At 38.4% G+C, this 27759-nt stretch overlaps 3 protein-coding genes across 5 annotated transcripts; 1 reads left to right on the forward strand and 2 right to left on the reverse strand.

Moving 5' to 3' along the window:
- Positions 1-17: 17 nt before the first annotated feature.
- LOC111318925 (limbic system-associated membrane protein-like) lies at positions 18-27419 on the reverse strand. The gene is made up of 5 exons (XM_088727859.1): positions 27259-27419; positions 13759-14076; positions 12600-12872; positions 11511-11807; positions 18-138 (listed from the first exon to the last, which is right to left on the reverse strand). Exons 1-5 carry the CDS (start codon positions 27320-27322, stop codon positions 32-34), a joined length of 1059 nt encoding a protein of 352 aa, XP_088583985.1. The 5' UTR covers positions 27323-27419; the 3' UTR covers positions 18-31.
- LOC148726660 (uncharacterized) lies at positions 2173-4654 on the forward strand. Of its 3 annotated transcripts, none has more exons than XM_088727810.1 (4): positions 2173-2209; positions 2610-2812; positions 2905-3068; positions 3353-4654. In XM_088727810.1, the coding sequence occupies exons 1-4, from the start codon at positions 2188-2190 to the stop codon at positions 4464-4466; spliced, it is 1503 nt and encodes a 500-aa protein (XP_088583936.1). In that variant the 5' UTR covers positions 2173-2187; the 3' UTR covers positions 4467-4654. The 3 variants fall into 3 exon arrangements, with proteins under 3 accessions (XP_088583936.1, XP_088583937.1, XP_088583935.1); XM_088727811.1 differs by lacking the exon at positions 2173-2209 and adding an exon at positions 2253-2404; XM_088727809.1 differs by lacking the exon at positions 2173-2209 and having other exon boundaries at positions 2259-2812.
- On the reverse strand, positions 4559-7099 carry LOC148726661 (uncharacterized). The gene is made up of 3 exons (XM_088727815.1): positions 6879-7099; positions 6420-6563; positions 4559-6345 (listed from the first exon to the last, which is right to left on the reverse strand). The coding sequence occupies exons 1-3, from the start codon at positions 6892-6894 to the stop codon at positions 5018-5020; spliced, it is 1488 nt and encodes a 495-aa protein (XP_088583941.1). The 5' UTR covers positions 6895-7099; the 3' UTR covers positions 4559-5017.
- Positions 27420-27759: the final 340 nt, after the last annotated feature.

Genomic DNA, 27759 nt, shown 5'->3' on the forward strand with positions numbered 1-27759 from the left:
TTACTGTGAATCACAAATGAGAAAGTTAGTTTTAATACTTATAATTACAGCTGAGTGTGAATATTTCGCAAAAAATCGTTGCAATTAATTTTAATTGCCAATCTCCCACGCCAGAACTGGCTTCGTCTTTCTTGTTCACTGCAAAGAAAGTAAAATGTGTAAGAGGAATGTACAAAGCCTAACGGCGGTTGCTGGTCGGTCCACAAACGAATTTCATTAGTACGGTCGAACCTAAGTTATGCGGGAACTAGACTTATAATTTTTCTACAGCTAAATGGAAGGTGGGGCTGCGCGAGTTGATTTTTATTTTCCGATATTGGGGCTGACAACTTGCTATCTAACGGTTAAGGATACCAGCACATACAACGAAAACCTTAAGGAAACGAAAGGCTGCTGAAGGTAAAGCTAGAAATGTTTTCAACATATGAAATATCATAATCAGCTTTTTATTTCGTGAATCAACTATAACCCGACAGGAAAATTATGCAAACAAAGACAGTTGAGTTCCAATGCCTGCTTATCAAATGACTTAAAGTCATGAGCTTTTCTGATTAAAGGGTTTTACACTAAAAGACTAAAACATTTCTTTTAATAAAATTAATTGAATTCTTAAAAACTCTCCCACATCTACTGATTTAAAGTTCTAATTAAAGTTATTTTATGTTTTCTTCGCTCTTGCTCAGCTCAGACTGAAGCTTTATTATGGCCGTATGAAAAATCTTGCGTCCTGTCGAATGACATTAGAACTGCAATGTAATATGCTCCTCCTCCAAGAAATGCTCTTTACTTTAGCAATGAATCTTCTCTTCTGTGATGGATATTACGAACTAAACAATATGTCAGACTTTGGGAATACACAGATCTCAACTGCAATCCGGCATTTTGCATTTGTCTCCAACAGTGAGCGTGTTGATTGCAAAGGATTTGAATCTGATATTTTGGACCACTTCCGTTTATAGCATCAAGAGTAATATTCAATGTCATATGTTTCATCCCAAGACCTTAGCTGGTGGGAATGGGCACTCTTAATCATATAAGCTTTAATTTACGGGAGATCTTTCTTAGTTGGATTACTTAATGCCTAGTATGAAACTTACTCGCGATATATACAAAATCAAAAACATCAAAATTGTGGATTTATATTGCGCCGCTTCCATGACGGGATGATCAACTGCGCATTACAACAATGCAGGGAATAAATACTAATTACATCATTACAACAATGCATGAAATAAATACTAATTACATCATTAAAACAATGCTTTGTAATAGATGCCAGTTACATCATGTGTAGTATACAATATGAAAAGCTAAGCTAACTAAGAATAAAAAGCCTTACTAAAAAAATGCGTCTTTAAGAGTTTTTTAAAAGTGTCGACAGATTTAGCCATTCTAATTTCCGAAGGTAAATCATTCCAGAGTTTCGGCGCCGAAACAACGAAAGCACGGTCGTCTAGGGTTTTTAAAGTTTTAAATTCGGGTAAGATAGCAGTATTCCGTCATTAGAACGCAGTCCATATCTTGAATTTAAAGGCTTAATTTTGACAAGATCATTGATATAGGACGGTGCGGATTTGCGAATGGCTTTGAAAGTTAAAAGTAGAACCTTAAAATTAATACGAAATAAGACAGGAAGCCAATGCAGCTGACGGAGCACCGGTGTTACGTGGCAAAATTTGCCCTGTATGACAACAAGTCTGGCGGCTGCGTTTTGAACTCTCTGCAGTTTGTCAATATGGCACTTGGGCACACCGTATAATAGACTATTACAGTAGTCTATTCGGCTACTGATAAAGGAGTGAATAAGAGTCGCAGCTGAGTCCATTGAAAGGTGTTTCCTTATACGTCTAATATTGTGTAGGTGATAGAAAGCAGCACTGCATATTTTGGTAATGTGTACGGCCATAGTGAGTTGATCATCGAACCACGCGCCCAAATTCCGTACCACAGACACTTTGCCTACATCACTGTCTCCGACCCTGTTAGTATTAACAGCAACTTTTTTCAGGAAGTATCGTGATGCTATTACAATAAATTCAGTTTTGTCGTCATTAAGCATAAGTTTGTCCGTGGTCATCCGCTGCTTAACATCCGAGATACAGGTTTCCATAGGCCCTTTGCAGCTAGGAGGTCACGTGCCTAGCAACGCCGAATTGGAGAGCAAGCTCTTCTGCGACGACAAATCGAATGAGTGTCTTGAGCATCACGCGTATGTACATCTGAAAGGCGGTTATTTTGAATTCAAGCGGTAAATACCATTCCATCTCTCAAAATCCAGTAAGTTTAGCATATAAATATAGCTTTTAGCACATCTTCAAATCGGAAAGGTTAATATTAACTGGGATCGCGGCAAGAATATCAGCGTCAAGTCGACTACGAGTTACAAACATGGCTTCTCCTCCAGGTATGTAGAATAGATCTTGTCTTCTTCCTGCACTTTGATAGCGACGTTTGGACGATTAATACAAGTAAAAAGAAAGAAAATACAGTAATTCACTACGCCTTAGGGTTTAGAAGCTGTTTACTTTTGAAAAACATAGAATTTTGGCTGCTTATTCCCCTCAAGACTATGGTGTCGGAACCAACAAGCGTTGTTTTCATTGTTGTAGATATCGATATGGACGAGTCAGTTGAACAATCCATTACGGGCAGAAAAAATTCTGCATACCATTGCTGTGTTCCCCTATGTAATGGGGATTCAAGGTACCACGAAGATTTGCGTTTCCATCGCATTCCCGGTCGTACCAAGGATGAAAAGTTGAAGAAGGAATGGCTGGTGAAAATCCGAAGAGACGAAGGTCCTGACTTCAAGGTATTTTATAGAGACATTTCGATTTTCAAAGCATTTGGCAAGGATTTGTTCGGTCAACTTGTGTCTAATGGCTTATAAATTTTCCCATTTAGATAACAACTAGTACGAGAGTATGCTCAAGGCACTTTACCAAGGAAGATTACCTTCCCCCCACCAAGTCTGGTAGCCAGCGACTGAAAAGAGGTGCTGTTCCATCGAATTTTAACTGGAATTCCTCCTTCAAAGCACGAAGAAAGATTATTCGACATGTCGACAGGTAATATATTCTTTGGTTATGTTTTAATGCATCGTTGAGTTTATGAGGTTACAATGATAAGTCTAGACTAGAATGCTTCTTTCTTATTTTTAAATACTGTATCAGTTTTGGATAAATATTAACTGCTATTGAAAGCATTTGTGAAACCTTGTAGAAGGGATGTATGGTTAAAAAGTATATATACAGACCTCAGGTTCTTCAATTTCTAGAAGGATGTAATTGTTTTAAAATTTAAAATTATGTAAACTATATGAGTATATTAAATTTTTTGGCTTTCTTTGCAGAGATACTCAAACAGATGATAGTGACACTGATGGAGTGGAAAGTGAAGCAATGCAAAGCAGGGAAAGTGTGGAAACAGAGGTGCAGTCTCTGAAGGCTCAGCTTCTGGCCATGCATGGAGAGCTTGAGGCGAGCAGAAAGGAAGCAGCTGCAGCTAAAGAAGAGCTAAGAAATGTCAAGGCTAAAGCAACATTAAGTAAATTTGGTCTGGAGAGATTTGGTCCAGACAACGAGAGTATAAAATTTTACACTGGCTTTCCCACAAATGAACATATTAAGCTTTTTTTTAATTTTATTAAACCCAGTGCTGAACTAATGACCTACTGTTATGCCTCTGGAGAGAGAGAAAACAGACCAGCCTCCAGAAATATGCTTCTAATAGATGAAATGTTTATGTTTCTTGTTCGGCTTAAACTTGGATTATTTGAGCAAGATCTTGCTGATAGGTTTGCAATTCATATATCATCAGTCTCTAGAAAATTGGTAACCTGGTCCAATTTTTTGTATTTTTTTCTTGGAAGTCAAATCATTTGGCCCTCGAGGGCAGATGTAGATAGATGCATGCCTGAGGGTTTCAGAGAACTCTATCCTAGCACCAGAGTGATTTTAGACTGCACAGAGATTTTTGTGCAAACACCCACATCCCTGTTGTTACAGTCACAGCTGTACTCATCCTATAAGAGCAACACAACTTTGAAAGGTCTTATTGGAATCACCCCTCATGGAGCAATATGTTTTGTTTCCACTTTATACACTGGAGGGATTAGCGACAGGGAAATCACAAGATGTAGTGGTATTTTAGACCTCTTAGAAGCAGGAGACTCAGTGATGGCAGATAAGGGGTTTGATATAGGTAACATGCTACAGGAGTATAATGTTGAGTTAAACATCCCTCCTTTTCTGGAAAATCAAGGGCAGTTTTCAACTCAAGATGTGCAAAAAACCAAAACTATTGCAAGCCTTAGAATACATGTAGAACGTGCCATCAGAAGGGTTAAGGAGTATCACTTTTTGGATTCCGATGTTCCTCTTTCAACTTTAGGTTCAGTTAACCAGCTCTATTCTATAGCCTGTCTTCTAACAAATTTTCAAGGTCCCTTAATCTTATCAAAGTGACAACATTACAATGTAGTGCACTCATTTGGATTAGAAGATCATTCAGAAGGATTAAATATTTAAACTATTACAAAAAGTGTAAGTAGTCATAATGAGTCTTGGTAAATTTTAATTGTTATTATAAGGTGTCAACTGTTACTGGATATAGTATTTCTGAATCAATTGCTCTTTAAACATAATATTGGACATTTTTGGTGTTTTTCTTTTAAGTTTGGTTAATTGGGGGATTACCACATATATTTAATTCTTGAATTTGAGTATGATGATGCAAGTAAATAACAAAACCTTGGCTAAAAGAGCTAAAAAATACTAACAAGAAAGTTAGGTCACATTTCTGTTTCTGCAAAAAAATGCTCCATGCATTCCATGGGTCAACATCACCTCATCCCTCATCCTGACATTATCTGGTTGGCACCAATTTTAGAAAAGTTTTTAAATCTAATATAGTTGTACACAAATTAGAGCAAATATAGAATGGGTTAAAAGAATATTGAAGCTAAATCTTTTCATAACAAATACAGTCTTGAGAGTAAGCAAAGACTAGAGGCAAATCAGCTTAGATAGTAATTGAAAAAAAAAATGTCCACCTTATCTTTAGCCCCTTGGAAAAAAATGGGATCAAAAAGGATTCTTGTGCAGACAAACATGTCATCATTCATGTAACTGAAAAAATCGCACCAGTCTAGACCAGTGAGGCCCAACTGGCACTGGACTTGGTAATAATAAATGTCACTCTTCTTTAAAGAATACTGGTTAGTATTATCCTTGGTAAGATATCTCACATCATCAAATGAGGTTGCCCCCTCCCTAACAACTTTAACCTCCAGTAAACCAAAGGGGTTCTGGTCACTACCAAGGGCATCCAAATCATAAACTTTCCGGTCAGGGCTGCAGCCTAACCATGGGCATTTAGGATTTATAATTAATCCTGATGGGAATAAATTCACTCTGCCATTTTTTGCTACATTAGCATAGACTGTTGCTGCATGGGGTTCAAGTTCTACACCCCTCTTCATTGCTGGAGTTTGAACAAATCTTGCCGGGTTCAGCTGACTTACAAGGTTTTCAAAATTTGAAACTCGCCGGGCAACTGTACCAAACTTGCTTGCTGTTATCCGCTTCTTTCGCAAAAGACGCCAAGTCTCGCTTAAACTTTGAGTAATTGTTTCTTCTTGTACCCTGAGAGAAATCTCACTTGTGACAGAAAGAGAGTCAAATAGGGCTTGCTGGTTTGCCTCCAGGCACACAGACACATTATTTTGAAATCTATCATTTGCACTCTCAAGTGGTAAATCTGGAAATGCAGTGCAGGTAAAATCATTTACTAAATAGTCTGCAGACATTTTTTGTTGATAAGAAATCAAACACCCTTTGGGGACATTTCCAAATTTGCTTGGGACAAATGAAACAGATCTCAGGTCCTGCTCAGAAGGAACAATGGTTACAAACAGAGGCTTTGGCTGTAGACTGTTAAAATGCTCTTTAGTCATTGTTCCATATATTGGTGATGGGGAGTACAGGTTGCTTTTGATGTATTTGTTGAAGGATGCGCCTAGCTGAGGCTTCTTCACAAGTACATTTTGAATTTGCTTTGCTTCAATTTTTTTCCCCCTAGGCACACTCCAGCGCTGCTTCATGCTGGTGCATGTTAGATCATCTGGCAGAGTTCGATGCCCCAGTTGTTTAAGTAAAGCCAGATAATAGAGAAGCCCTATAACATGATGGCAATACCCTCCTGATCCAGCCACACAAGAGCACCTTCCAGACAAAGAATTATTAGCCATGCTTGAAGAAACTTCCAAGGAATGAGGTGGCTCGTTCTTCTTCATCGAACGAAAACATTTCGATGCAATTTTCACCGCGTCGTTGGCCCGTATCACTAAAACATTAAAACATAAATATAAGATTCTGATTGAGAAAAACAAATAAGAAATACTCGATTTTATTACTGACCTTTAATCTCGTGTAGATATCCAGGTTCTGCCATAAACTTGTATGCCTTCGCTGTGCTAGTGCATCCAGACATTTTTTTTGCATATTGGCCGACATCATCGAAGGTCAGCGAGGGAAATATTGAAAGATCTTGGCTCTCTTCAGCTAAAAAAAGCAATAAAACAAGAACATGAGCAACATAAGTCTAACGATTTGGTAAAAATCTTCAAATTCATACGATCATTAAATTGGGCGAGTAATATCTCTGTACTTCTAGTGGTGAATTAAACAACTTTGTTGGTTCTATCATCATAGTTTCAGGGGAAATCCATGGCCAAAATTCTATGTTTATCGGTAGTAAACAGCTCCTAAACTTTTACGTGTAGTGAATTAACGTATTTTCTTTTTCTCTACTTCTATTAATCGTCCACACGTCGCTATCAAAGTGCAGCAAGAAGACAAGATCTGTAGTCTACATACCTGAAGGAGAGGCCATGTCTGTAACTCGTGGTCGACTTGACGCTGATATTTTTGCCGCGATCCCAGCTGAATATTGACTTTTCCGATTCGAAGATGTGCTAAATGCTATAATTATATGCTAAGCGTATTGGATTTTGAGAGATGGAAGGGTATTTCACGCTTGAATTCAAAATAACTGCCTTTCAGATATGCACACGCAGGACGCTCATGAGACTCATTCGATTTGTTTTGCAGAAAAGCTTGCTCTCCAATTCGGCGTTGCTAGGCACGTGACCAACTAGCTGCAAAGGGCCTATTGCCTCGTCTTGACCAACAGCACAGCTTGGGTTGAACAATACATAACGCTGGGAGTCATCTGCATAACAATGAAGTTTTGGAAGGTGACGACCTACAATGTCGAAGATTTCGCTGGAGTATACGTTAAACAAAACGGGGCCTAAACATGATCCCTGGGGAACGCCGTAGCGAAGATGAAAGACATTTGAAAGTGCTCCCTGAACAGATATTCGTTGTGATCTTCCGGCTAGATAAGAACGAAACCACTCCAGAGCAGTTCCATTGAGACCAAGCTTTGATTTTAAACGTGTTAGCAAAATACTAGGGTCCACAGTGTCGAAGGCAGCACTCAGGTCTAAGAGAACGAGGAGAGTCGCGTACCGTTTATTCATGTTAATCAGAACGTCATTGTGAACTTTTACCAAAGCGGTTTCCGTGCTGTGAAATTTCTTGTATGCAGACTGGAATGCTGGATACAAATTGTTCTTAGCCAGGTGCAACCGAATCTGGTCTGCGACAGCGCTCTCAGTGAGTTTGGAAATATACGATAAATTGCTGACAGGGCGTAGATTCTTAAAATTGGACGTGTCAGATCCACACTTCTTCAATAAAGGTGTTACTATTGCCTCCTTCCATAGATCAGGGAAATGACCAGACTGCAAAGATGAATTAATAATTAACGTAATTAGAGGCAAAAGAACATCCATACACTCAACTACCAGTGACGTGGGTACAGGATCTAGTGAACATGACTTCTTAGAAGATCGCATAATAATGCGCCGTACATCATCCACTGACAGCGATTTGAAGCTGGTAAGTGAGTTATAAGCAGGAATCATGTTATCCATATCTTGTGTCAACGACCTGGAATTCAAAGCGCTTCCTAGTTTAGAGTGAATGCCTGTCACTTTGTCAATGAAGACCCTGCCAATGTTGTTTGCGACCGCCTCAGCGTTGGATCCACCGGGCAAGGATAATTTCTTAGATTCTGATAATGAAGAGTTAGCGGCTTTAAACAACCTGCCCTGGTCAGCGCTATTTTTCTTGATGAACTCGGTGTAGTATGAACCACGCGCGTGGTTTATCAGCAGTATTGCATGGTTCTTTTTCTATTTAAGGACGGAATAATGCATTGGATCCTTTGTAGCTCTCCATTTACGCTCCGCTTTTCTCCTTTCTCTGATAGCGGCCTTGATCGAATCATTAAACCAAGGCATACGAGGCCTGTTGACCACAGTTTTACTCTTTAAAGGAGCGTGAGATTCGATGAGCGATGAAAGGGTTGAGTTATAGCAGCTAACAAGATCATCCAGGCTTAAATTGACAATCGCATAGTAATCGCCGTGATCGTCGGCACAGTGCTGCATTAGCAAGATCACTTTCAAAAGATTCGATATTATATGACTTGAAGTTCCTGTAGGCGACAGTTTTAACACTTGCTTCAGGCTTTATGGAATTAAGATCACAGAGAATAGCTGCGTGATCAGAGAGGAATTGACCGATCGTAGGATTGTTCTTCACGATCGAGTCTGATTGACAAGTGATTATCATATCTAAGGTATGATCAAGGTTGTGAGTAGGTCCAGTTACATGTTGTTCTAAGCCCATGGATTCCAAAGTGTCCAGAAAATCGCCAGCATCTGCATCGCCGTCTACATCGACGCGAAGATCAAAATCGCCGACGATCAGGATTGGTTGCATAGATAAAATAATCGATTCTAAATATAACGTGAAGTCGCTAAGAAAGGAATTGGTGGAGGGCGGGCGGTAAACAATCACTAGTCTCACAACGTATAAGCCAGACTTCACTAAGAGCTCAGAGAATTCGAATGATGAAGATGAGGAATTATTATCTCTTTGTTTAGTCGCAAGCACTGAAATGGAATCCTTATAAAGTAAGGCGACGCCGCCGCCTCTGCGTCCGATACGAGGATAACTCACAAGCTTGTAGCCAGAAGGAATAATCTCAAGCTTTGCAGCAGTGTCGTCTTCCGTTAACCAGGTTTCGGTAAGGGCGAAAAAATCAGCGTTATAGTGACTCACCAATTCCAGAAAGCCTGCAGATTTTGATTTGATGGACCGGACATTGATCAGGCACAACGAAAGTGGCAGTCGTGATAAGGTTTTCGGAAAATAAACTAGGTTTGGATGTTACATTCGTAAGATTGTTGATATTTCTTGATCGAAGAATTGATCGAGACCTTGAAGTACTCACATGCTGTCTGTAATTGCTATTTAAGCAAGGTCCAGGATTAGGATTAATATCTCTGCATAAGGTCAGTCGATTTAGTTGAAACGTAGCTGCGGTGGCCGAATAGTAGATAGTTCTAGTGGCCAGGTATGCTTTCCTCCTTGGTCGATGAACAAGATTGCGGAGATGATAATGATGCAATGCATATATATACTAATCGAAAATACGTTGTGAAATTGCAGTTTGCAGACTACAAACTCTACCATAGTTTACAGCATCGACCAAACTTACATTTATAAACGAATACAAACCGCAAAGTAATTATTAGAAGGGCTTTGCACGCTTTGTGAGTTTGATTCGCGGCCAAGTTTATTGTTATTCTTCAACACCTGAAGATATATTCAAACAACGGGTATTTTACTCCGCGAGCAGGTCAAAGCAGAGCTAAACGACTTACTTGCAGATTAGTAACGAACTTTATCTTCGTAGATTTCTTTTCAGTAATGATGTATTCAAACCCAGTTAGTCTAAATGGAGACCTAATCAACATTTAACAGGTAAACCATTCGCGAACATACAAGGACTCATATAACTCACTTCTTTTGTTATACAGTTTTCTTCCAAAAAGTCGTTCCTATACCAAATGTTTTCAGAAGAAGACGACAGCTTAGTTTTAGTCTCAAAAGATGGTATATGCCAGATAAAACCTGCACACTAGAATACAAAACGATACCGCATTTCCCGATGGTCGATCACACAAAATGCGTCTACCGAACGAGCCGAGAGCATGAAAACTGTGATCTTAAGTTAGCGTGAAATCAAATTGACTATGAGAGTAAATTTATTCAAAGAAACTACAACGCTTGTCGTAAAACAAAAACCGGTAACCAATAGTTGGTAAGCTTCAGCGCCGCCGCCTGGTTAGCTCAAATGGTAGAGCGCCGTACTGCGGTGCGGGAGGTCGAGGGTTCGAGCCCCAGACCGGACCAACACTCCTGATCTTCAAAATAACTGAGGACATCGAATGTGCTACCTTTATATTATATCAAGAAACGGATAGACATTCAAGTCTTCTCGGATAAGGACGAAAAAACCGTAGGCCCAGTCTCCTGCACCTTCATTGTACTGGTTAGCCTGGAACGCTAAAGAGCTCACATACTTGTCGCTCCCAGTGTTGTGGACTGGCCTATTTACTGAAACTGGCCATATCCAAATGTTAATTTGCGCAAAATAAATATTAAATAATTGTATATTATTACTATATATCTCTGTGTGCACACTTTAAAGTTTGCTGTAAGAGCTCTTTTAGCGTAGTCAGCCGCATTTTAACAACTTTCTGCATCACTCACAAACTAACTATTGTATTATTAATCTGTTCATGTTGTCCTTATGCCCCATCACTAACACTGGATTATGTTTACGACCAAATGCAGTATACTGGCTCACGTGTAACAGCTGCAATCAACAATACATTGGTAGCACGACACGCTTTATCCACGACCGCGTAAATGAACATCTCAAGAATGAAAACTCGTCCATGAAGAAAAGTCTATATATTCCTACCAGAACAAAGACTATGAAGGCATTGATGTCAAGATTATTAAGTGCAAAAACGACCCCGCTAGTCTACGCCTTTATGAAGCATTAGAAAGTACAAACGTGCACTAAATTCCCGGGAAGAAAGTAGTGAATTTGCAGACCCTCTACTTCAGTATTGTATTTTCTAGACCATTCTTTAGCACTCTTAGAGGTCCTTTGTCTAGAGACGGTCCATCGTTAGGACCTTATGTTCCTTTCACATCTTTTACACATTTGTGGAGGGTCACAAATCATAATAGAACTAAAGTGCAGGAGAGTAGAACTGCAAAAGTCTTAATCTATAAAAATGTTCGAAGGAAGTCTAGATCTCTCCAGGTAGGGGTGGCCCTGAACCACCCATTCACTTTACGTTACTTTGCTGAATTTGTTGCAAAGACACATACTTGAAAAATTTAAATAAACTAAAAACAAAAAGTAACTTGTGTCATAAAAGTCAAATAGCAAAGTCTTACAATTATACCAAGTAAACCACTGTAAAAGGGAAGACAGGATACGGTAACAAGAACACACATTTGACAAATCTACAACATTGTGTTGATCATAACAAACAAATGGATATAACTTACAATTGACCAATAAGAAAGCAGTCTTTCTCTCTCCAGTTCCAACTCTATTTGTGCCATCACATGAGTATTGTCCAGCGGTTCCATTCTGAGCATTCTTGATGGTCAGCCTACTTTCTTCAGCACCACCAGCATTGAAAATTTCAAAATTTGCTGAATTGGTTATCTGATTGTCATCCTTAAACCATCTGTATGTGGTTGCTGTAGGAAAGGCTTCTGTCAGACAATAAAATGTGGCATCATTGCCTTGCAGGACTGTTTGATTACTGCTCAAACTGTTTACTTTGTGTGCAGGCTTGACTGCAAGGTACAAATGTTAATAAACATTTAAGGAAAGCTTTATCGTTGGCTTATTTCAGGATTAAGTCATAAAGCTATGCAAACATTTGTCAGGCCTAACTGTTTACAGGAATAGTTGGAAATATTTTCATATTTTTCAAAATACATAAACATATACCCTCATCAACATGTACAAAATATTTAAACCTATTTTCTGAGTGATAGCGTGTTCAGGATTTATTGTCCATGAGAATCCCTCTCTGTATCATTGAGTGTCCTCATTAATAATATGCTACCAAATGTCCTTATTGATAACATTTTTCTGAACAGTTCATCACACCTTCATTTGTTGGTTATATCTAAGAATTTGTTTATGATACTAAAAAAGTTAGTGATGCGCCAATCAATTCGAAGCTTTCACATCCCCCTTGGCAAGTAGTTAATCATCATCTGTTCTAAGGAGGAGCGGGGGGATTGAACCTTGCCTGGCTGGGGTGGGGAATTTGAACCAGACATTTTATGTCTTACAGGTGGAATGCAAGTGTAGCTCTGTTTCACTTTGTATCAAAATAGTAACCAGAATTTACCAACTGATCAATCCAGGGGTTGAAAACTTAGAAGAAGGCAAGGCTGTGCTCTAAGGAAAATTAAATGGAGCCCAGTGCTCTGAAACTGTGAACTCCTGGGTGCCCAGCTTATACTTTTCAAGAAAAAAACTAAAATTCCTGAGTCGCCCAAGAGTAAAAGTAAAGCGCTAGGGGCCTGCGGGCACTGCTTGACCACAACCTTGAGAAGTATTGCAAGTAGACTTACAGCTAACTGTAACCTGGACAGAGTAAGGGACACTGTATTGGCCAAGAGTTGTAGCATTAACAACAGCCTCACATCTATACTTCCCTGCATCATTCCTATTGGCTGAAGTTATTGTGTAGTTAGAGCTGTTTGGATCTTCCTGAATCTTTACGCTATCTTTGTACCACGTATAGGATGGTTTGGGGTTGCCGCTAGCAACACATAATAACTTCAATGAAGCACCTTCATCCAAAGTTTGAGCTGTTTTAGTCTTGAGTATAATTGATGGTCTAACTGCGGATAACAATGGATTGGAATTTAATGATAAGTCTAGATAATCAAGTCATTATCAGCCCCTTGGCCCCTAGAGTTACCAGCCTCCAATTTCTCCTTGTAACATCGCCCCCGTATCACACATTAAGGCCACAAGAATAAAGAAAATGATTGCGAACTGTAGAAGCTTAGGATTGCTCAACAAACTCTCCTTGTCAGCACCTTTGGAAATGTATAGAGAAGAGTATGGAGAATATGAATGCTTATCTCAGGGTCTAATAAATTTATGTAACAACTTCTTCCATCAAAGAGAAGAAATCTAATATCAAGCAGGGGTTTCATTAAGGACTGGGAACCACACAAATTGACTGGTTGAGAGGATGCATTTGTCTGCCTGGTTTGACCATCTAAAGTTTATCCTGGAATAAATTTCAGTTCAAAAAGTTTTGCCTGCCTGTGAAAACCAGTTGCCCTCCGGCCGAAAACATTAATGAAACCCCTGTCAAGGCTCACATAAGCTCTTTGTTGAACAAACTTCCAAACAGGAAAAATTCTCCACCACACGCATTCCAAATCAAACCAGTTTTGATCAGCTACTTACCAACTACAATAAATTCAGCCAGAACATTAATCACAGGAGGGACACCACTGGACAAAGCCACATGACATTCATATTCCCCATTGTCTTTTTCCTGAACATTTTGGAAATGTATAGAGAACAGTACGGAGAATATGCGGACTGATGTTTGGGTTGTAAAAGGTTTATGTAACAACTTTTTCAGTCACCAGAGAGAAGAAATCAAGTATCGAGGTTCATATTAGCCCTTTGTTCCAAACAATTCCAAATGGGAAAAAAAATCTCTACCACACATATTGCAGATCAAAATGGTCGTGATCAGCAACTTACCAACTACAATAAGTTCAGCAGTGGCTTTAATCAGAGGAGGGCGACCACTGGAGAAGGTCACCTGACACTCATATTCCCCATAGTCCTTTGTCTGAACATTTGATATTGTAAGTGTTGCAGGCCCTGATACCTGATGACGTGCATTGAGAACACTGGTTTGTCCACTAGGTTGTCTAGAAGCAATCCAGTTATTATTGTGAAACCACCATACTTGAGTGACTGTCTTGCCAGCTGTGTTGTAAGTCCATGACAAGGTAACAGACTGACCCTTTAACTGATACACAGGACTGTTTGGTTTAGAGGTAAAACTTTGACAGTCTGGAAATATACAAAGGAAAAAAATAGTTGTTATAACAGTGAAAGTAACAAGAATATAAAGAACACTTCTCAGCTCGTTTTTCTCTCAGTTGCCATTTGCGAACTCAAATCTCGAAGAAAAGGGTGAGAATTTGAATAATTTTTTTAAGATAGAGGTAACAATTTTGAGGTGTTGGAGCATTCTTCTCCTACAAAAAATATCAATTTGGGATTATTAGTTGATCCAATACAAAATTTTCAGAATTAGCATCTTAAAAATTGTATAGAGGACAGCAAGGAGAATTACTATAAATGAGATATTAGAAGTGAAGGGGCAAAGAGAATAAAGCATTCGAATCTTGCTGATTGAAATTATCATTAAGCCAGACTGCCGCAGAAGATGATTTTCATTTAAAAAAATAATTGCTGTTGCAGCACACATTGAGGAAAATATAGAGAACACAGAAAGCTTGCGAGCATGAAAGATTTGGTACGATGAATATATGAAGAGACTTGAACGATTTGTAAGAGATTTGAAAGATTTTTTGATGCTTATAGAAACAGCTCTAGTCTCTTAAGGATAAAAGCTATCTAAATTTCCCAAGTGCTTTTTTTTTCAATTAAGACAGAGATGATAAATTAACCGATTTTCCAATGACATTACTTACAAGGTAATTTAAAAGTTGTATGCAATCGTAATAGGACTTAGTGGAGTCCAATTTGGTTTGTATTCATGTGGGTGACAACAAAATCTGACAACAACATAGTAGGGGTCCAATTTGTTTAAAAGGAGTAAGATCACAGACTGAATTGGACAACACCAAGTCTTTTTACCAAATAATCATAAAAATTACAATTTCAGAGAAAAGAAGAAAAGCCAAGTTATGAAAGAATGGGAAAATTTGCATTAAATATATATTATACTACAACTTTGTATGTAATTGGTTGGTTTAAACTACAAACTGAAAGTGACTAACTTATTGAAATGTGTGATAACAACTTGGGGAGTGAATTTGTGGAAAACAGGAGTTTTTTAAACCAATTACGATCAAGGAAAATGTAATTATTAAGATAAAGGGGAAATTCCTTTTGCCACACTTTAATGCATTTAACTTTATTCTTTAGTTCCAGAAGGGGATCACGTTGCTGATGCTGTCCGTTAGAAAAATATTTCCCCATACAACTCCTTCCTACCCGCGGAAAATATGCCATTAATTTAATATCCTTAAGTTTTACTGAACGGACATTTCTAGTGGTGCCTTGCAAAGTTATTTGGCCCTAGCTTGGAAACGATCATAGGGTCGAACGTTGTAAGTTAAAGTTAGCTTATCAACAATATACAGTAATTGCACTCAGATCACAGGTTTACCGTGATTGATGTCCCCTAATTCGCGCGCTTGTTTGTTTGTTTTCTCTTTTTGATAATTTGATAAGCCTTCCACAGCATGACACAAGAAGTTGTTTCACCAGCGGAATAACTTGAATTCACTTCTCTTTTGTTCTTCGCAACACTGACTGATTCAATAAATCATCCTCGACTTATACACGAGTCATACACAAAGACCTGACCCAAGCAATCCAACTAATTAGCATAACCAGTTCTGATTGTGTTCAAGTTTCGTCAGTTTTTAGCGCATTCTTTATCAATGAAAAAGTTTGAAATAATAAATTTAAGTGGCCTCGTGGTAGTTGATCCGCTACAGAATTCTTCAAACTAACATCATAACTGTTGCATGTGTAAGGAAATTACATGGAAAACCCCTTTGGTTCAATTATGACTTGTCAGTTGGTGAGAGTTTGGGTGGCCTTATGGTTCGTGCGCTGGTTCAATTTATTGGTACTGTACTACCTAAGCCTCCATCTTTGACTGGAACTTTACAGCAGCAAAGGTTGTCAACATAGTATCAATGCAGGTTGTTAAACAGCCTGCACCCAAAAGTATACTTGAAGTACCGGTGTACTTGAAAGGTACTGAAAATTTTGCAGTACACTTTAAGCATACCTCACGAGTGAAACCACTTGTGGCAAACTGACTAGTACAGTATACTTAAAGTATACTTAGAATGTATTCAATATATTATGAATGAATGGCAGTATACTTAAAAAGTACTTCCCTTGCAAACTGGATCTTGGAATTCCCAAAAAAGCCAAGAAATTCCCAAAAATCCTAGAAATTCCCAAAAACTCCATGTTTATAACCAACAGGACTTGGAATTCTTAAGGGATTCTTAGGAATTCCAACTCAGAGCACCAATGACTTCCCTGAACCTGAAATACTGTGAATCTAAATACTTGTTGGAAATTCCTAGGAATTTTTAGGAATTTCTAGCAATGTTTAAGAATTACTGGGAACTTTAGGGAAACTTCAAGACAACTAATATCAAATAAATACATGCATTAACACCCAACTAAAAATTCAAGTTGTCAATGAAATTTATTTGCATACACCGTCAGTGTGAAATACTTATTCATGCCCTTATTTCGTCAAAGTTGGATTATTGTAATGTTCTTCTATCTGGCGCTAGAGCAGTCACAAATTAATAGACTACAACATGTACAAAATTCAGCTGCCTACCTGCTCACAGCCACCAACAGATATGATCACATAACGCCTATACTTAGAAGCCTCCATGGGCTGCCTGTGTCCACCCATATTTTAAGTTAAGTCTTCTCGTTTGAAAGTATTAAATGATTTGAGTCCTGTATCTTAGTGAATTGTTAAGACCATACATTCCTATAGAAACCTAAGATCTTCTAAGAAGAAACTCTTGATGGTACCTAAATGCAATCTTAACACATATGAATATACAGCATTCTCTCATGGAGCTCCTACTCTGTGGAACGCCTTGCTGGATGATATTTGACAAGTGGACCTTTTGACAACATTTACACTGTAAATCTAAACTCAAAACCCATTTATTTAGGCAGTTGTAGTTTTGATTTTATTGATCTTTCACAAGTCTTTTATTTCACTTTAATTCTTAATTGACTACATTTTTCTTTCACTATTATTGTAAAGCGCCGCTGGATCTTTGAGAAGCGTTGCGCTATATAAGCCATGTAGTCTAAATAGTCTTTAAGGAATCATTTCATTTGGGATGATGATACAAATAGTATTTTATCCTTTCCTCCCTGAGTCAGGCTTTGAATTAATTTTATGTGGTTGTAACTTCTTTGGATAAAACTCTTGTGTGTTAAAATTCAAATGTAAGCTGTCAAGCAGCATCTTCATGCTATGTCGTTTGTTCTCGTTGATTCTGCAAGTTAAAATGCAGAGATTTCTTCTCAATTTTGACTGAACATTCTTGGGAGAGAAGGGCTTAATTATATTTAAATAATTGATTTTTTAATTAAATTCTTGTTGTAACTGTAATTAATTAGTTCAAGGAAGTTATCCCTGTTTGTCTTTTTCTGCAGGGCTCACAGCTTGCCAAACGTGACTAAAATAATCCCGAAACCTTTAGCTCACTGATAGATTCATTTCATTGTAAAGCGTAAGCTTAAGATACTGTGGCATGCAAGTGACCGATTCGATTCTCAGGTTTAATCATGTACCAAATATCACAATTTGTACTCACCACAAACTTTCAGAGTCCATAGCTTTATAAATGGCCGCTCGACCCTTCTAGCGGCCAGTTGATAAGTGTTGTCCCTTCCTTTAACTTTACGGCGCCAACGACTTGCTTTTCATAACAACACCCAGACTATTCCTTGTTTTCCCATTGAGCAACTGTATAACCCATCTTTAGAGATGTCATGTTAACGAATCTCACCCACCCAGTTTGCATTGCGCGCTAACGCTCTTCATTCGCCATTTTCAGGGCCCCCGAGAATCCAAGATTTTTCTCCTTTGTATTTGCTCTTTTCTTTCGGCAATTTAGAGGCGTTGTTAAGGTACTGTTTCCTCTGAAATATTTTCTACTGTTTCTTCTGTCGAGAAAATAAATAACTTAACGCACAAGCGATCAACGGATGAAAAGTACATTCAAAGATGAGCACCAAATGGAATTTCCTTTGTTTCCAATCACGGGTAAGATCACGTGGATATTTTGGGAATTGTCATTGGCTTGTAAAGAGAATCCGCTGGCTTACCTGATTGCAGTCTTTAGATAACGCGCAAGGTCTGATTGATAGACTGATCCTGATAGACATGTTGACGATGGTTTTCCCTTAGATCCATGTTCTGAAGATGATCTACATAACGATGTGAACTCTGACTCTACGTTGAAATGTTTATGGTTTATGATTTTGGCTCATCTCCGAACACGAGACATATTTTGCATCACATTAAAAACTTTTATGACTGTGGAATCCAAGCGGCCTTTGAATTTAGAAAGGAAATCTGTGATACGAGTACATTAGATTTAAACTGACAATCTGCACTTAATGTAACTGGTTTATGAAAAATGCATATTAATGTTAAGATTTACTAAAACTTAGTTTAAATAATAAATCTCATGATAAACATGTACAGGTCTATACATCTCTTGGTACACTTTGTTTAACATATCTTTTATTGAACCAATGATTTATTAAGGTTTTAAGCCTCTAAAATTACTCCTTTTCTTAAAACCTTCACATTCAAGGTATTGAGAGGTTCTTGGAACCATTTGGATTTCAGGGTTATTTCATTTGCTTCAAATTCAATTTCCATTAATTCCCAGAATTCCACCCTTCTTAACTTATAGGTAGTTTGTACAGCTGAGAATTCCTAGGAACCTTAGGAATTCCAAGTCCTCACAAAACTGGAACCTTCCTTTCCCAGTAATTCCAAGCTTTTCATATCAGAGCTAATTTGCATAGTTGGGAATTTTTGAGAATTCCTAGGAATTCCCAGAAAACTGGGAATTCAGTTTGCAAGGGTTGTACCCTACATCAACCACAAAGAAAATGATTTTTACTTGAGCAGTATCTTAAAGTGTACTCTTACCCTACATCAACAACAAAGAAAGTGATTTTCACTTGAGCAGTATACTTAAAGTATACCTGTACCCTACATCAACAACAAAGCAAGTGATTTTCACTTGAGCAGTATACTTAAAGTATACTTGTACTCTACATCAACAACAAAGCAAGTGATTTTCACTTGAGCAGTATACTTAAAGTAGACTTGTACCCTACATCAACAACACAGCAAATGACTTTCACTTGAGAAGTATACTTAAAGTGTACTTCAGAAAGGGTACTGCAAATGTACTTACCTAAGTACAGTACTATTGAGGTATTATTGAAGTATGATTGCAGTATGACCACTCTTGATGCAGTATACTTCTAGTATACTTAAAGTATACTTCAAGGCTATCTTTTTTGGTAAGGGCTCCAACCCGAAGTTAACAACGTACATGGATGCAAAAAATTAAGCGTACCCATTGGCTGCGAACACTTCAATTAATTCCTCATGGCATAGAAAATTGAAATTGAGGGTTAAATGTTGGAATTGGAAAGTTGAAATTGAGTGGAGAATTAAAGTTGAAAGTAAATCAATCGACGAGAAAGTCGTGTTAGCACAACAAAACAAGATGGCAAACATGTTAAGAGAGAGGAACAACATTTCAATTCGTAGTTTGAAAGAAAGTGTTAAGAAGAAAAATACCCGAAAAAGCGTAATCTAAAGGTTAAACGTCTGGAAAACGTAGACTTTAAAAAGAGAGCTATAATGAAAGAATTGAAAAGTACGAATCGGATGCCGTAAACAAAATTCTCGAGGTTCATTGCTACGCATGATCTCCATAGTGCCCACTGCTGCAATTTACAGAGCAAGAGTACAAATGCTCGATTATTCGTCCCAAAGAGTCTGGCCAAAAATCGAACATTTTCAAAATATGGCGGCAACAGCCAAAAGATCGATTCAGCTGATTTCCCAAGTTAGGTAGGCCTTATGCTGAAACAAGCACTGCATTCTTCGTTTATCTGAATATCGTTTTATTTTCGAGAAAATCGACAAAAGCTAAATTTCGTCCAAACGCCGCTTTTGAAGCTCAAAATTTCAGACCAATCTTGGAGCGTCGCGCCACGAATAAAAAACAAATAGACCGATAAAAACTACCAAATCTTGAAAAACAACATCAATACATAATTTGACAGCAATTTGAGCAATTCTTCATCATTTACCTAAACAACGTAATTGAATTTATCCGTCCCTCTTCTAACAAGATTAAAAATAGGTCAAAAGCAACGTGCTATTTAACTGTGTGCTATGCAAAATAATCGACTGAAAATCTGGCTTTTGGAAGGTGAAGTGTGGTTCTTTTTTACCTCTAAAGGATTTTTTGGGAAATGATTCAGTGCGATTTAATCAAATTTTAAAGTTGGATAAAATGAACTAAAAGTTATCGACAACTAAATAAGTCCGATAAAGGATTCCACACACTGGCGCTCAAATACGGATTTAGCAACCGATACGCGGGGAGGTTGGGCACCAAGAGCTTACTGCGCATGCTCCGTATCGCCATAACGCCATAGCAACTCTTTCATCGACATCAATGGACTGCCCCATTCTAGTCGTTTCTCGGTCAATATAAGGGGTCAGTCTTTCAACATTAAGAAACGTACCCCTGTCTACTCGCAAATTGGTGATAAAATCGCTGTCATTCCAGTTTCTACGGCACGTTGGCCAAAAGTCCCTCGATCGAACTTTCCACCAAATTTGCCGTTCAGTCGTTTTGGGTAAAATGTCCTACATCAGAACTTGTTGGTGGGCACAAGCTGCCGCAATAATGACATCGTTAGTGTCATTTCCACCTCCAAGAACGGGATGTGGAGAAGGAAGATCAAAAAGAATGTTTTCTTTACCAAGTACTTTACTTCTGCAATCCTCCATGTTTTAATCCGGCGGGGAAAGCCGCTAACGCAATAGCACGGAGATCTAAAAGTAGTCGACAACTAAAACAAAAGTTTTCACTCACTAGAAAAACGCTTAAAAATGAGGCCGTCGACAACCATTAGTTGTCGACAACTAATAATTTGCGGTTTAGTTGTCGACAACTTGCGCCACAGACTACGTTTTTTAGTTGTCGATCACAAATAGTTGTCGACAACTAAATCCCTAGTCTGCGGAGGGCCTTACCGTCCATATTGCTGTACCACAAAAGGGGATTGCAGTCCTGAAATTGTTGCATTGCTCCCATAATAACGTTATAACTTGGCAGGATAGTCAACACCTCCTGATAATGATTGTTTACAAAGCGTATCTCAGGGTTTCTCTCTTTCCATTTCGTTGAAAAGGAGGCTGGAATTACTTTACGTAAGAGATCTTTGTTTAAATATAACTCTTTAACTAAACCGCGAACCAAATGTTGGCGAAATGTTGCTAGTTCAGAAACATGTTAATCGTGTGCTGAATAACGCTAATTAATTCAAAATCAGGGTCCACAGAAATCGACAACTCCGCAAAAATACAACTTTGGATTGTGAAGCACGTGGCTACAGGAACTAAGGTCGAGTGTTACATATAGGAAACGGGAGCAAACAATTATTTAACTCCGACCTTCTTGAGTTCATATTTTATTTTGTAAATTATTGTTTAGGTTGATAAAGCTCCTTTTAGGACAAAAAGAACGAAGTTCGGTGATTAAAACCTCTGCTTGCTACAATACGACTGTATTTTACTTTTGATAAGTTTTCAACTTCCCTGCACTCTTACTAAATTTTCTTCTGTTGACGGTATGTAATATTCAAAATTAGTTACAGTCAAACCTACCAAATGAAATTCAGAGGGGTGTTTTTATCGTTAATCGCTGAAACCACACTGATTACCTATAGAAACACTTGGTGCTTACTTTGTGTAAGAAGGAACCGGTCGAGATGAATATTGCCTCGAGTAGAGGTGACGATTTTAAATAATTTACAAGTATTTTTTAAGACGCTGAAAAATTGAATCGTATTTTTTTCCTCTTCCTCACTATTTTAATATCTATTGATTGTTTGATTAATTACAGAAATTACCTCGAAACTGGCATTTTCGTTTACTAATGAAATGAATTGCAGAGAAATTAAAAGATGTGAACTCTGCAACAGCATTGCGTGTCGTTCTCCTCATTAGGGTATCTGCTGCTCGTTCAAACCTATATTAAGAGTGCGCTGTGACTTCGACAGACGATCCAGAAAGGGGAAAACAGTAATTATACCTCTTCTTGCCTGTTCAAGGCGGATTGAGAGCAATTTCACTAGTCTCGGTTTATCCGGGCCAAAAGACGAAGTTGACCTAGTTCTTAGCGGAGCATCCATATTCTCACCCCCTGCTGACATACATTCCATGACAATTTGTCCCTCGCTTGGTGAAAAGCTTGGTTTAGGGTGAACGAGAGGCTCTAGTTCGAGGCGCAGAGTTCCTTCTAATATATCAAACGTAACCATGCTCATATATATATATCGCCAAATGATGCATTGATTGGCTTTGGACTTCTATAGGAAGTAGTCATTCACTTATTAAATTTATTATCATGGAAGGAAGGATTTAAGGAGATAGGCACAATATGGGTTTGTTTACTTTCTTTTTTCTGGCTAAATGTAGATATCAATCTTTTCCCGATGGACGTGAACATTCTGGTCTGACCCGACAACAGACTTATGTTAAATTTTTCATTACGCATCAGCCACGCTCTATACTATTTCGCCAAATAATGCATTGATGGCTTTGGACACGATCATATTTGAGGGAGATAGAACACTACTTGGCTACCTTCTTGGGCAAGAACACTAAATAACTTACTAGTTGAGTTGATTTTTCAAAACCACCGTTTCCAAACGGCAAGTATTCGATGTAGGCATACCGACTTGCACTCGAGTCTGCTGTGTCAGCTGGTGCAATGATTACTCGAAGCGTTTCTTGAGTTCCGAGATACGCAAAAGTGGTTTTATTTTCAGATGTGAGCTTTTTTTGGACCGCTGCCGGGAAAATGTGTCAGTGAAAAATGTGAACGTGCTACCTGGGTCGTAGTCTTACCACCGGCATGAGTATCTTAACAAGGCACAGTAGCCTCTGGAGAAGAAGTAGTATAAATATAAAGCTGTTGAACGTTGACATTTACAAACATTTCAGCGAAAGCTGTGGTTTTCCAGGTTTGACCCTTATAAAACCTCCTTTAAATAAACAAATATTAAAACACTACATTTTTTTTGTCGCACGTCTGCAGTGATGTATGATGGGCTATGCCCTTTGCAGATCTTTCGCTCTTTTTTTGTTCTAAAATGAGCTTTATCCCCCGAAGTAGCATGAAACATTCAATTATGATACATAAATGTATAATCGGAGTTAGATAATTGTTTTCTCCTGTTTAGCATATGTAACACACATGGGGTTAGATTGCAAGAACAAGGGTTCTTACAATCAGGGGTTCTTACAAACAGGGGTTCTGCAAATGAGGGGTCTTAAAGTCAGGGGCTCTTACAATCAGGGGCCTTTCAGTCAGGGGTTCTTACAATCAGGGGTTCTTACAATCAGGGGTCTTACAATCAGAGGTCTTAAAATCAGGGGTTCTTACAATGAGGGGTCTTACAATCAGGGGTTCTTAAAATCAGGGGTCTTACAGTCAGGGGTTCTTAAAATCAGGGGCTCTTAATATCAGGGGTCTTACAGTCAGGGGCTCAGGGTTCTTACAATCAGGGGTTCTTACAATCAGGGGTCTTACATTCAGGGGTTCGTTTTTACAGTCGGGTCTTACAATCAGGAATCTTACAGTAAGGGGTTCTTATATTCAGGTGTCTTACATTCAGGGGTTTATATCAGTGTGTTTTATATGAAGGAATGTGCCCAGATGTTGATAGTGATCGTTGCTCCTTACGTTCAGGGGTTTATATCAATGCGTCTTACGCGAAGGTAAGGTGCTGTGCACAGATGTTGATATTGATCGTTGCTCCTTGCGTTCAGGGGTTTATATCAGTGTGTGTTACACGAAGGGGCTATACCCAGATGTTGATATTGATCGTTGGTTCTTACGTTCAAGGGTTTATATGAGTGTGTCTTACACAAGGGGGCTGTGCTCAGATATTGATATTGTTCGTTGTTTCTTACATCCATAGGTTTTAATCAATGTGTCTTACATGATGGGCTGTAGGCAAATGTTGCTACTTATTTGCTACTTATTAATTTGATGGCCTGCTCCCAGTTGGCTTGTTAGCTCAATTGGTAGAGCGCTGCACTAGTATCGCAGAGGTCAGTGGTTCGAATCCCGTACAGGCCTGAAATTTTTTTCAGGTCTGATTTTCACTATTGCTCAAATAGTGCTTTACTGCGAAGGATCGTGCACATATACGTTTCATAACCGCAGTTCATACATATGTTTCATATGTTTGTTGTTGTTTGATTTATCATCTACGGGTTTATATCGATTTAATTTGATGGCCTGCTCCCAGTTGGCTTGTTAGCTCAATTGGTAGAGCGCTGCACTAGTATCGCAGAGGTCAGTGGTTCGAATCCCGTACAGGCCTGAAATTTTTTTCAGGTCTGATTTTCACTATTGCTCAAATAGTGCTTTACTGCGAAGGATCGTGCACATATACGTTTCATAACCGCAGTTCATACATATGTTTCATATGTTTGTTGTTGTTGCTACTTATCTTAGTATCTTACGGCTAGGGGTCTGTGTTGATCGTAACTCTTTACATACAGTGCCTATTCTGTGCCCAGATCTTGATATTGATTAATTTAACTTAAAATGTCACATCCATGTTAAACCTGTATCCAGTTGTTTATTGCGATGGTAAAATGTTACATCTAGGGGTCTGCACGCAGATGTTGATATCGATCGTCGATCGTCGATCGTGAAGGTCAGAACCGTACTTGACATTCAGGGGTTTTATATTTGTACCTCTATATTGTCGCTATGTAACGATGATGATTTACATAAGGGGGTTTTGAATAAAATGTCATAGTAGTTTTATATAAGGGTCTGTTCCCAGCTATTGATAATGATCCTAACACACGACCTTAATTCCTGTAGCCACATGTTTCGTAGTCCAGTGTTTTATTTTTTCGTTTTATTCCAGTAGGCCTCCTTTTGAATTAATTAGCGTTATTCTGCACGCAAGAAACATGTTTCTGAACTAGCAACATTCCGCTTACATTTGGGTCACGGTTCGGTTATAAACTTATAATTAAACAAAGATGTCTTACGCAAAGTATTTCAACGAAATGGGAATAGAGAAACCCAGAGGTACGCTTTGTAAATAATCATTATCAGGATGTGTTGACTATCCTGCCAAGTACTATCGCTATTTAGGGAGCAATAGAACAATTTTAGGACTGCAATCCCCTTTGTGATACAGCAATATGGAAGGTAAGATGATATTATGTTAAATAAGCTGTAGATTGGATGTATAATGCGAAACAATTGAGTTTGTGGGTGAATGTGAACATTTTCGAACTGACGGCACAGTCAAATCAGCTCATTTTATCCAACTTTAAAATTAGATTAAATCGCACTGAATCATTTCCCCAAAAAATCCTTTGGAGAACGAAAAGAACCACACTTCGCCTTCCAAAAGCCAGATTTTGAGTTGATTACTTTGTATAGCACATAGTTAAATAACGGGTTACTTTTGACCTATTTTTAATCTTGTTAAAAGAAGGTCGGTTAAATTCAATTAGACTGTGTAAATAAACGATCAAGAATTGCTCAAATTGCTGTCACCATATGTATTGATGTTGTTGTTCAAGATTTGGTAATTTTTATCGGTCCAAGTGTTTTCAATTCGTGGCGTGACCCTCAGAGATTTGTCTGAAATGTTTATCTTCAAAAGCGGTATCTGGTCGAAATTCAGTTATCGATACTCTCGAAAATAAATCGATATTCAGCCAAACTAAGTATGCAGTGCTTTGCTTCACCATAAGGCCTACCTAACTTGAGAATATGAGCCGAATCGATGTTTTGGCTGTTGCCACCAAATATTTGACCGTTGGTAACATTCGCTCTTAAAAACTCGAGACAAGTTGTTGAGGAAAAAGCCTGACTACTCGAACAGCAAGGCAAAGGAAAGCGACTGACGCCGGACGAAATAATGGATTTACTGGGGTTTGTTAAGGTGTGCAAATGTGATGCAAATTTGAACTAAATTTGCAATAGCCGTGTAGTGAAGCTACTGTAAATTCAAACATTGTTCAAGTTGATCATATACATTGTTCACAACATATGGCATATTCCTGAAGAGCATGTCCTTCCCTACGTAATACAGTTAAAGTTGGAATGAATTAATCGATGCTGACCCTTAGCCCGGCTTAAACCTAGCGATTTACGTAATTTTTCACTTTTGCCAGCATTTTAAAGCAAATCATGTACATTAGTCTCAACAGTTGACCGATTCCTGATCATGACGAGCACATCCTTCCCTGTGTAACGCAAACTTAAAAATATGAGATCTTCTAGAGATTGCTTAGCAGTTCCTCATCCATATATAATGGTTTAGACATGACGACGCGCTGGACATCGACAAATAATAGTTTGAATTGTGTTCGTGTCGCCGCTTGCAGCGAAATTAGACGACACGCTTTTATTTAACTATTGCCAAGGCGAAGCCACGAAGCCTAGTATTGCGAGGCGAGAATTCGAAGTCAACGTTTCTGCAATGGCTGCCACCATTTCTTCAGACGTCTCCCTTTGTAATGTAAGACAGTAATGTGAGACGTTGCTTGACCACTGGTCGACAGCTTTGTCTGAACGCAGATTATTTTAGACGTCTGAATTGATCATAACAGATACAGCTGTTAACTTTTGCGAGAAACAGACGACTGAAGGCTAGTTTTGAACTTGCGACTGCAAATATTCCTGAGGTAGCAAATTTATTTTGTGCTCCAAGAATACTTCGTGTTGAATGAGAAGGAGTAGTCTATAACTGTTTTTTTTGCAACTGCTTCATTGACCAAAATAATAAATTTTCTCCTCATACGTCATGAAAATTAGCAAACAAATATTTGGGCATGTTTATATCACTTCATAAGAAGCACGTATCTTTCTCCATCATGGCGGAGGTCAGGCCTGATCATGTTGAAACGGTAAACTTCTCATGTGCCTAAACAAATGCATAAATATTTGATATTTGATCTGGTTTTCTTCGAAACGTATGGCAGGCGGCTATATAACGGCTTATCAAGGTTGGTGTCTGATTCAAAAGACGAACAATTTGAATTTGTGTCAGTCTGAAAGTTTGGCGTGTGAATAGGGTCTCACAGTAAGTATTCGCATTCGCTTCTCAAATAAAGATACTTACATACTCCCCGAACAAGAATATTTACCAGCAGATGAAAGTTGCATATTACTGTCAGGAGCTCCATGGGTTTTAGATCACGAACTTCTATTTACGACCGTTTTCAGCAAAGCGAAACGAAAGAAAAGGAAAAAGATATTTTGATACGCGTCACGAGGCTTGGGGTCGACTTTCGTGGGGTGAATAAATTCATAATTAATTTATGCACTGTAATTTAATTGTTTGTATTACACGCACAGAGGTATTATGCTCAAGGAAGACAAGTCCGTTTTATCTTCTTTCTCCGTAAGCACTGATTGAGAACGAAAATTTTACAGCTGATACTTTGCTGAACTGCATGAAGCGGTCAATTCGGGCCTTCCAAGTTGACAGCGTAATTTCTTGTATATTATATGTAGCTTCTCCAGATCACAATCCTTTTCCTGACATTTTCCTTTCGAATCCAGTGTCACTAAGGTATTTTCACATCAAATATCATATTTCTACTCCTTCGAAAGTTTCGAA

The sequence above is a fragment of the Stylophora pistillata genome, chromosome 7, assembly GCF_964205215.1.
Source record: "Stylophora pistillata chromosome 7, jaStyPist1.2, whole genome shotgun sequence".
NCBI lineage: Eukaryota > Metazoa > Cnidaria > Anthozoa > Scleractinia > Pocilloporidae > Stylophora > Stylophora pistillata.

Excerpts from the sequence above, each read along its gene's own strand:
- LOC111318925 (XM_088727859.1), bottom strand. The coding sequence starts at position 27,322 with ATGGAGCTCCTGACAGTAATATGCAACTTTCATCTGCTGGTAAATATT. Across the intron at positions 14,077-27,258 it reads TATTCTTGTTCGGGGAGTAT|ACTGTCAAAGTTTTACCTCT; the intron begins GTAAGTATCTTT and ends GTATATTTCCAG. Across the intron at positions 139-11,510 it reads TGCTTTCTTATTGGTCAATT|TGAACAAGAAAGACGAAGCC; the intron begins GTAAGTTATATC and ends CTTTCTTTGCAG.
- LOC148726660 (XM_088727809.1), top strand. The coding sequence starts at position 2,570 with ATGGTGTCGGAACCAACAAGCGTTGTTTTCATTGTTGTAGATATCGAT. Across the intron at positions 2,813-2,904 it reads ACGAAGGTCCTGACTTCAAG|ATAACAACTAGTACGAGAGT; the intron begins GTATTTTATAGA and ends TTTCCCATTTAG. Across the intron at positions 3,069-3,352 it reads ATTATTCGACATGTCGACAG|AGATACTCAAACAGATGATA; the intron begins GTAATATATTCT and ends CTTTCTTTGCAG.
- LOC148726661 (XM_088727815.1), bottom strand. Across the intron at positions 6,346-6,419 it reads ATATCTACACGAGATTAAAG|TGATACGGGCCAACGACGCG; the intron begins GTCAGTAATAAA and ends TTAATGTTTTAG.